The sequence below is a fragment of the Nelusetta ayraudi genome, unplaced genomic scaffold (genome assembly GCF_046127955.1).
Source record: "Nelusetta ayraudi isolate G7.1 ecotype Tasmania unplaced genomic scaffold, CSIRO-AGI_Nayr_v1 ptg000136l, whole genome shotgun sequence".
NCBI classification, from domain to species: Eukaryota; Metazoa; Chordata; class Actinopteri; order Tetraodontiformes; family Monacanthidae; genus Nelusetta; species Nelusetta ayraudi.
Genome location: NW_027466186.1, coordinates 6,574,184 through 6,583,850, shown reverse-complemented (window position 1 = coordinate 6,583,850; position 9,667 = coordinate 6,574,184). Strand labels below are relative to the sequence as shown.

Here is a 9,667-nt window from a genome sequence, read left to right as displayed (position 1 = left end):
TTTGAATTGCAAAAGAAAACAACGCTATATTAGCCAAGAAATTTTTACAAATTCCATCATAAAAAGTGATACGTTTTCCTAAGAAATTAAACGGATGTTTGCGTCGTCTACGATCTGCCACGTCCTAATGCGTGAACTACCTGAAACCGGGAGGGAGGGGGCAGGTAGGCAGTCACGTGGTCAACAGGTAGACGCGCTACAAAAACGGGCAACGTTTCAGCCATTACTCCGCGATGGTGAGTGCGGGAGACTTCACCCAACATTTCCGAAACGACGAAACTTGGATTTTCACGGACCTCAACTTTACCAACCTGGCGTCAAAGTGAAGGCTTTAAAAGTACTTCCGCTGAACTCCTTTTTCGCCAACACCCTGTTGCTGCTCTTTTAATTTTGTGTAGTTGTTAGGTTAGTTTTTGTTTTTTTTGTTTTGTCGGTGGCCAAATGACGGCGCAGGTAGACTACCTGGCGGTGCTTTTCACCGCCACATCTGGCGCAAGCGGAGAGCTGCTGGGAACGGACGAGAGGGAGCTGGTGCAGTTGGTCTGGCAGCTGGTGAATTTAAAGACGAAAAAGGTAATAAGGAAACGATAATAATAGTAGTAGTCCGACCGATTTGCTATTGATAACTTTGTCAGTGGAAGCGGAGTAAATTGAAGTGGGGCAATGAAACAGACAAACAGAAACTGGTTTCAGTGTTGATTTGATGAAAGAACAATGTGAAGCCTTAGTTAATGGGATAGAAGTACAAATACCCCTCACACATTCCTGCACTCCTATTAATCCTTGATAATTAACATTTGCATGACAAAAACCCACAGCTGTAATATCAACATGTAATGCTTCTATGTAGGCTTGTTTCTGGTCTGACATGTTTTTTTTTGCTCTCCTCCTCTGAACCAGTCGGGCAAGGTGAATGAGCTCCTCATTAAACACGACCTCTCTGACTTGGCGGAAGAAAAAAAGGAGGAGGATGTGGTGGAGAAGTGCGTGGAAGAGGAGACCGGCTTTAAAGCAGACTGCGTCTTCACAGCTGAAAATCTTGAGGCAGCGTTAAACCTGGTAATGGCCTCTTCAACGTCTGGGGGATTTTTTAGAAATTACATTATATTGACGGGTGACAAAAACATTTTCATGTAGTCACTAAAAATAAAATTTGACCCCTGTCTGTGCAGTTTCATCTCCAAGTCACAAATGAGGTGAATAGCACAGGCGCGGGCACGTCGCTGTGTTTGTGTACAGACGGGCAGCTCCACATCCGCCAAGTGATCCACCCCGAGGCGGCGAGCAAGGTGAGCGAGCTGATTGGGCGAAGGCCTGGCGGTTGGGCCGGATGTTAGGGAAGCACTGCAGGAAGTCACAAGGGACGTGGGGCGTCGGAGTTGCTCTTGACGTCACCTGCACGATGACAGAGAAAGTTGACCTGTGCAGTGGCCCACACACACACACACCCATATGAACATGCTGTGGATGCAAACGTAATTCCTCCACCCAATAGTGTGCAGTGCAGCGACGGCTGCTTCTCCTGGTTTGAGCAAATATCCTGATGGGGGGGCCATAAAACGGCAGCTGTCGATAAGACACGTTCACATCCACTCACTCGTTCGTTTCATTCGTTCATTCATTCATTCATTGCTCCCCTCTGCAGAACATCCTGGTCCCGGACTGCTTCTACTCCTTCTTCGACCTCCGCAAAGAGTTTAAGAAGCACTTTCCCGAGTCGGACCTCAAGGCTTCCAACGTGCACGTCATGGCAGAGTGTATCCTTGTCAGTCCCCTGCGCTGGGATTGGTTGAAAATTTGGTACTGTTTTTGGGGGAGGTTTTTTATTGCAACTCACTTTCAAGGCAGTAGGATGCCGCTTGCTGTGCTTCAGGACTTTGGGTTTTGAAATGCAAATAAGGAAACAATGGCAGCACCTTTAATAAGCTGTGAGTGAACAGGCGAAGGGTAGGCCAACAGGTCAGACCGCACACGCTCACTGCAGCAAGGAAAACCTGCTGCCATTGCCACTGTTACATTTCTATTGTCCTCGTTGAAATACATTTTTTTATTTTTTTATTTTACACCTGTCACACCTAAACACACACACATACACACACACAGGAACAACCTGTTAGTCTTTCTTAGGCTGGTCCGTGTTTGCTCTCCTTGACGGCTTCCTTCTCAGCCCTGAACATACCGACGGATGTTCCGGCCATGTGGGATCCCATCTCCACCCTCGACCCGTCGGCCACGTTGCCCCCGGAAGCCGCCGTGCAGCAGGTCCAGATTATGGCCAGCGTCGTCCTGGCTTTGCTCAATGAGCCATTAAGTGAGTAACTGGAATTTACGCAGCAGTCGAATATTTTGTTCAACGCATATTGTGCGACTGTAAAAGGGGGAATTTATTGAATAGCTTGTGGTTTTATACTCAATTTTAATTCCCCAATTTTGTTTCACAAACAAGCAGCAATGGTTTGGATTGTTATTGTTGTTGGGCTTCATGAATTCCAAAATTGGAACGATATTTAGGGAAAGAACAACAACAATATTGTTATTGTAGCCTACTTAACATGGTGTTGTTTACAGGTATTACCTCTAAATTTAAATGTGAAAAGCTTTATTTATTTGTTATGCCTTCTTCTAACAAACCTCTCCATCACAGGCCACACGTTCTCGAATCAAGAGCGAGTCAGCGAGAAGTTTGAAACGGGCACCTGGTTAGTGAGGCTTTCTTGAGATGAAGAACATGTAGCAGCTTCTCTGAGGTAATCTCAGTCCACCGCTGCTGTCGTGACTAACGAGCGTGTTTGCGTGTGCAGCAGCAAGATGGAGAAAGTGTGCGACAACACGGTGATCCGAGCCAGGGGTTTGCCGTGGCAGTCGTCTGACCAGGACATTGCTCGATTCTTCAGAGGACTCAACATCGCCAAGTACATACGCTGATTACATTGCCCATCCATCAGCGTTGTATGCACGCAGACGTCGGATATGTCTGTTTGCGCAGCGTCCACATCCTCTTTGTGTTGTGTTTCGCAGAGGAGGGGCCGCGCTGTGCCTTAATGCCCAGGGGAGAAGAAACGGAGAAGCCCTCGTTCGTTTTGTCAGCGAGGAGCACAGAGACCTGGCGCTGCAGAGGCACAAGCACCATATGGGCAGCAGATACATCGAGGTAACCAGTGTGAACAGCACCTGCGCACGACCTCATCTTTGCCCCATTACAGAGTGTGCTGACACCTGTTGCCTTTATATTGGCAGGTCTACAAAGCCACAGGAGAGGACTTTCTCAAGATAGCTGGAGGTGAGAAGCTATGCACCATAGGGCACCATACAGTATTTTACCATATCCACCAGTTTTGAGATATTATGGTCTATTTTTTAAATCGTGGAGTTCAAACCCTGAGGCTTTTACTCAAGTCGATATTTTTTTTTTTATCATTCAGCAACATATCAATCATCAATCTAAACACCCTTCTTTTATCATTAATTTCTGAAGGCAGGACTTCCCAGAGAACAAACAATACTTTAAAGGGGCCGCGTCTTTTCTTAATCATCAATAATTCATAGTTTAACCTAAAAAGGGCAGCAAGCACAGGCTCAGTGATATATATCTCAATTTTTAAATAGTGGAAACAGGGCCTATTGAGAGAGAACAATGAGGAGAAGAAAATAAATGAATTTTTCATTAGGCTTCACTGTCCACATGTTCTGCTTCACAAATATGGCAGGAAAACCCACCAAATGTCTTAAAGACGAAGAATAAAGTCCCTTTATTCCGAGTGGTTAAAGGTCACGTGTGTTGACACTTTTAGGTCTATAAAATGAAGATTTGACTCTGAGAAAGACTGCCTGGAACATCACCATTGGTTTAACTAAATAAAAGTCTGAGCTTAGACTTATTTTTTGCTTGATTTATAAACTTTAAAGCCATGTTGTGGGAGGGAGGAATGGGAAATGTAGTCCAAATGTTGGTTCATTTTTGTAAGCAAGTTGGTCAGTGATTACAATAATAAATCCAGAATGGTGTTCTACTTACTTAGGATTTTTGACAGGTATCTTTCTTTGTGTCTGCACACCAGGTACCTCCAACGAGGTGGCAAAGTTTCTCTCCCGAGAGGACCAGATCATCGTGAGGATGCGGGGTCTTCCCTTCACCGCCACCCACGAGCAGGTGCTCAACTTCTTCTGCCCGGAGGAGGCTCTCAAAGAGACGTCTCCGGTGAGCGGCGGCAAGGACGGCATTCTGTTCGTCCGCTTCCCGGACGGACGTCCCACCGGGGATGCGTTTGTTTTGTTTTCCTGCGACGAACATGCACAGTGCGCTCTGAGGAAACACAAGGCCATCCTGGGCAAGAGATACATCGAGCTGTTCAAAAGCACAGCAGCGGAGGTCCAACAGGTACGGCCGGGTGGATGTCGTGCCCCTTTATTCTTCTTCTTCCCATTTTTGAAATCTGGGTTTGTCTGTCTAGTTTCTTGTAAACAAAAAAGGACAGGACTCTGTTGGTCAGAGGGGGAAAAGGCGCTTTCAGGAACTGCTGGTGTTTGTGTTCACACACGGGACTGTCTTAATGCATGGGCGTGTTTGTTTTCTCCTCGGTAAATTGGAGGAATTATCAGAACAAGGCTTAAGGGTGGGGACCTGCTCGGCAAGCCCGGCAAGCCCGGCAAGCCCGGCGATGTGGCCTTGCCTCCTTTCAAGTGCCGCTGCTGAAAGCGACCCAGCGCACCCAGTCACTTCTTGGAATTCCTCTCCTCGTTCAGTCCTTAGTCCTTTTTTTGTGCATGGGACAAACGCAGGTGGACAAATGCTCTTATCTTCCCAGGCCACTTTACGACATACATTTATATCCGCAGCGTGAATTGCACCAGTCTTCTGTTCTGGGGTGAGGCGGGGGTGTTATTGCACGAAGGCAAACAGGCAAATCTCGATGAGACGCCAGAAGTCGGTGTCCAATTTTTCATAGTGTTGCATAGTCTATCATTTCAGCCTTAATTTTAAGGAGTGTTCTATACTGAGTTTGTGTTAGTAATGTATTGCTCAGATTTAGTCTGTTAGTCCTAACTATGCATGTGTGTGTGTTTCAGGTGTTGAACCGCTACTCCTCGGCCCCCCTGATCCCTGTGGCGCCCGCCCCCCTGGTGTCAATGCTGCCCACTGTGTCTCTCCTGCCCCCTCCTGGCAGTATAAGGGACTGCCTGAGGCTACGGGGGCTGCCGTACACGGCGAGCATAGAGGACGTCCTCTCCTTCCTGGGCGAGTTTACGCAAGACATCAAACCGCACGGTGTGCACATGGTTCTCAACCAGCAGGTACGTGGCACATAACAAACCCACCTTGACAACGCCCATGGCGATGCAACGGCGCTGCAGAGTAAAAAAAAACACCACCTCCCCCCCCCAGGGTCGGCCTTCGGGCGACTGCTTCATCCAGATGAGCTCGGCGGAGCGAACGCTGCAGGCCTCCCAGCGGCTGCATAAGCACATCATGTCCAGCCAGCGCGGCTCCAACAGCCGCTACGTGGAGGTGTTCCCCTGCAGTGCCGAGGAGATGGGCCTGGTGCTGATGGGAGGCTCGCTCTCACACACACACACACACACACACAGCCGGACCAGGAGTGGGACCGGGCTCAGCCCGCCGCCATGTAAGTCCAGACGTAAGTGCTGCTGGGAGCTGGGGTTGCTTTTTCGGGACTGCAGGGTAGGTGGGCGCCTGCCCAGGGTTGCTTGGTTTTTTTTCTCCAATCTTAGTCGTAGAGGAAAGGAAGGGGACGTCTCTTCTAACCAGGATACTAAAAAATATAACGTGTCTGTGATACCTCTTTTGGAAGTAAGGCTGATTTAATGATCAATCTGCATGTGCTGACTGAGAAACCTCATGTGTTGTCTGTAAATTCTCCCTGTGGCCCGGGCTCCGTTCCATTGTGATTTGAATTCTTCCTCCTCAGCAGCATGTTGGTCACCTGGTTACCTACATTTTCAGCCGCTGCGTTCTGTAGTCGATGGAACTCTGAAAGGGTTGGAAAACTGTAAGCGAGAATTGCTGATGCACACATGCAGTATGGCAAAAACATATGTATTGCTTACATCTCTCCAGTCTCGTCAGATTGGTCTTAGTGGTGCTGGGATTTAGCCTCCATAGAGCCGCACATCTTTGTGCGCAGCTCCTGTGCTTGACAATTCAGTGGCGCTGGGGAAAAGGTGGGCAGAGCTGAGTGCTGGTGTGTAGAAATGTGCTTGTTTCCTGTGTCTTCGGAACTGTATGAAATGTGCTTGCGTCAAGTGAAAACATTTAATCAAGGAAAGAAATGTTTATTATAACCTGCTGCCTGATCAAGACTTGCAAATAGGCCGGGGTTAGTGAATTCATGTCAGTTAGCTCAGCTGCTAAGTTAGATCTGAAAAACAGGCCCAGTGGATTGAACTGGTGAAAGCACTGTCGCAGCATCCTGAAGCCGCTGTGTGACACGATGCTCCCAGTGAAGAAGAGGCTCCCTGACATGTGTTTTCTCTACGTGTGTCAGGCGCCGACGCTCATCGTTTGCCCGTTTCTCTCAAAGCCAGTGAAGGACTTCACTCTTTCCCTTCCGCTGTTTCTCTAAGTGTAATTTTTCCCATCTCGCCCCTCCTCGCCAGGTTTATCTCCACCATCCTACCCCTTCACCCCCGCCCAAGCGGTGCTGTCTGCAGAGGCTGCCGCCGCCCTCTACCCGCCCATGGGTCAGGTGCTGCTGACCCCGCGCCCCCTGCTGCCAGGAAACCCCTACTACCCTGCGTCCGCTCAGCTGTACATGAACTATGCTGCCTACTATCCCAGGTAAACCTGACAGGGAGTCAGGAGGTGTGCAATTAAAAGTAGAAATACTGGGTTGGATTCAATCTGAAAGACCCAGCTGAACTTGAAAAAAGGTTGATTTATGGGTTGAGCCACTTTATATATTTCAGGAAGTGATGCAATGGCTTAGGTTTAGCCCCCCACAAACAAAAGATGGTTTAATGAATATTTAAAGAAACATTTTTTCAGGTGTTTGGAACAAACTTCAGAGTCAAAATATATCAAAAACAAAATGGTTTTTCACCCTTTATTCTTAATTTTATCATTTTTTTGTCTTGTGTGTTGTGTGCACAACGCTGAGTTTGACCAAGGGTGAAAGCTAGGGTCAAGGCTAGTTAATAACTAACAAATAACTTCTGCACCAGAAAAAATCTCGATAAATGTCACTGAAAACTTCCTGGCCTTTTTTTGTTTATTTTTTTTAAGATTTCCCAAAAGTTGCCGGCAGTTGTCTGGTGACTCACAGGCGCTTTGTTTGCTGAGAACAAGTCAAGCCATTGACTTTGAATCCAACTCAAGTTGTCATTTTGATCCTCATTCTCTCTGTGCCTCCCCCCACCTCCACCCCTCCCTCCCTCTGGCTTTTCTCTCCACTGCAGCCCACCTGGCTCACCCACCACGGTGGGCTTCTTCCCCTCCCCCTCCTCCCTGACCACTCCGGGGGGGTTGGTGCGCATGCCGGGCGTGGCCTACAACGGCGGCGGCGGAGTCAAAGACGTCATCAACGCCGTGCAAGCCTACCAGGTGAGAAGACGCCCCTGCAGCGGGTAGGCTGCGCATGTATGCAAATACGGCGCAGCTCTCTGCAGGATCCCAGGCATAGACTCACTCGCCTCCCCTGGCATGGGTGTGTATCCTCAGCTATATTTCCCCCAGAGGCTATCAAACGAGTTTGTCCTGTCTACTCACCCTGCCGGGTCACAAAATGTGCAGCCGCCTGTTTAGACTTGCGCCGGGGGAAACTTGCAGGCTCACTCAAGAGAAAAGAAGAGTGAAACTTCCAGAGCGACTGTGTGAGCGCCAGGAGAACAGTGTCGCTTCAGAGACACTCTGCGTTTTCTCTCCCCCGTGAACAAAGGCCAGTGTCCGGCAGCATTGCATGTCTCTCTGAGCAACCCTGTCTCTGTCATTCCCCCTCCCCCCCTCCTCCTCCACCTCTACTTCCCACACCGCAGTACGCCCCCGAGGATTTTGTCGTGCATGCGCACGGCCACGTGCACGCTCACGACCCGGCCGGGACGTTAATTACACAGTCCAAAGAGTGGGTGTGTATTTAAGATGTCTGAGGCAGGTGGCAGGTAAGGATTGGTCGGAGGCCCAGCGGGGGTCGGGGGTCTAGTTTAGATGTGGTTTGGCTCGCGGCGGCTCATCAGGGGTGACCAATCAACATGGAGTGCAAGCAGTGTTTTTTTTTTGTTTCGTTTTTCTCTTGACAGGTAACTTTTGACAAACTGCTCAAAGCGAGAGTTGATATGACTTGAATTGGGTCGAGTGGTTTGGGGAAAGTTTCCTGGTGTTTGGTTTTCTCAGATCTTGGGTTTGGTCTTGAATTTTTCTCTGATTTCTGATTAACTTTGAGATCTTAACTCCTCTTGACAATTAAATCATTTTGCTCCAGAAGGTTTTTATGGTTTCTTACCACCAGAAGAAGAGTAGATTGACTTTTTGTACAATCTTGCCAGAAGTAGCAATTAAAATATTAAAGTAGTTTAGCAATAAAAAACAAAACAAAAGAGCAAGACTGTTTAGTAAGCCCAGCCTAGTAGCGTATATTGGGCCTAACTAGGACTTATTTCCAAAGTGGCCTGATTATAACCATGTATATGGTTAATGTATATTCTGTTGATGATTTGACAGTAATAACTTTAACAACTTCTCAACCGCACACTCAAGTTGAATCGGTCACGACTGAATCACAACAGAAACATTCACACTCGTTTGGAGCGTCAGATTGTGAACATTTTGCACAGGTTTGTCAGTGGCCAATTGGTGTTGTTGCCGACCTGCGAGATTGAAAATGATTGGTCCAAAGACTTGGACGTGGTGGTGACGGGTTCAGTGTGGTGCTGGTGTCCAGGTGTTTTCTGTCGTTGCTCAAAGTTGAGGTAAAACATTCTTCCACCTCTTGTCCCTCCCTCCACCCCACCCGACCCTCCACCTTCCACTCCACCCTCCACCCTCCACCCACCTCCTGCAGAGTCCCATGGAGACAGTGTCTCTCCTGAGCAGCAGTCTGATTGGTCAGTCCAGCGGAGGCGACGCCCCTCTCATGTCCCTCCCTGCTCTGATGACCAAGCCGTTGGGACAGTACCTGGATCTGACCCTGCTGTAGGGTCACACACACACACACACACACACACACACACACACACACACAAAGGTCATGTGACAAAATTGGTTGTACATCCAAGGACTTGTATTGTTAGGTTTTCAAATGTTCAAATGTAGTCTCTTAGACGTGTTATTTATATCTTTCAAAACAGAGATGTGTGTATTTTGTACCAAAAATCATTGTGGCTTTAGCCAAAAAATAGCAGTTTTATCTTATGTTGTACATTTTTTTTGTATTTTAAAAGCTTTATAGAGATTTTTTTTTTTACATGTAACAATCACTATGATAAACCGAGATATCGTTTCTGTAAGCTTTTCTGTGAAGAGTGAATGAAGAGTGAATGCGTGCGAGTCTGTTGAAGAGTGAGAGATGAAAATGAGTATTATTGCATGGCAGTTTAAATACTTCCTTTTGTTGCTGTATTGCATCTAGCGTGTTTATATATGTTTGATTGTTTTAGAAATGTTAGTGCATGAAGAAGTTAGTCATAAAACACTGAGATGTTTACATAATGCCAAATA

The 9,667-nt window shown here is 47.5% G+C and overlaps 1 protein-coding gene across 3 annotated transcripts; it reads left to right on the top strand.

Moving 5' to 3' along the window:
- Positions 1-216: 216 nt before the first annotated feature.
- esrp1 (epithelial splicing regulatory protein 1) lies at positions 217-9,161 on the top strand. Of its 3 annotated transcripts, XM_076012687.1 has the most exons (16): positions 218-573; positions 901-1,059; positions 1,173-1,289; positions 1,646-1,757; positions 2,168-2,311; positions 2,645-2,699; positions 2,802-2,912; positions 3,019-3,151; positions 3,238-3,280; positions 4,059-4,378; positions 5,068-5,292; positions 5,384-5,636; positions 6,616-6,796; positions 7,414-7,558; positions 7,990-8,112; positions 9,012-9,148. In XM_076012687.1, the coding sequence occupies exons 1-15, from the start codon at positions 442-444 to the stop codon at positions 8,089-8,091; spliced, it is 2,232 nt and encodes a 743-aa protein (XP_075868802.1). In that variant the 5' UTR covers positions 218-441; the 3' UTR covers positions 8,092-8,112; positions 9,012-9,148. The 3 variants fall into 3 exon arrangements, with proteins under 3 accessions (XP_075868801.1, XP_075868799.1, XP_075868802.1); XM_076012686.1 differs by lacking the exon at positions 7,990-8,112 and having other exon boundaries at positions 217-573; positions 5,384-5,624; positions 9,012-9,161; XM_076012684.1 differs by lacking the exon at positions 7,990-8,112 and having other exon boundaries at positions 217-573; positions 9,012-9,161.
- Positions 9,162-9,667: the final 506 nt, after the last annotated feature.

What these genes read in the sequence shown, in the direction of transcription:
- esrp1 (XM_076012684.1), top strand. Translation starts at nt 442, where the DNA reads ATGACGGCGCAGGTAGACTACCTGGCGGTGCTTTTCACCGCCACATCT. An exon ending in TGAATTTAAAGACGAAAAAG is followed by an intron (nt 574 to 900) that starts GTAATAAGGAAA and finishes CCTCTGAACCAG; the next exon opens with TCGGGCAAGGTGAATGAGCT. An exon ending in TTGAGGCAGCGTTAAACCTG is followed by an intron (nt 1,060 to 1,172) that starts GTAATGGCCTCT and finishes CTGTCTGTGCAG; the next exon opens with TTTCATCTCCAAGTCACAAA.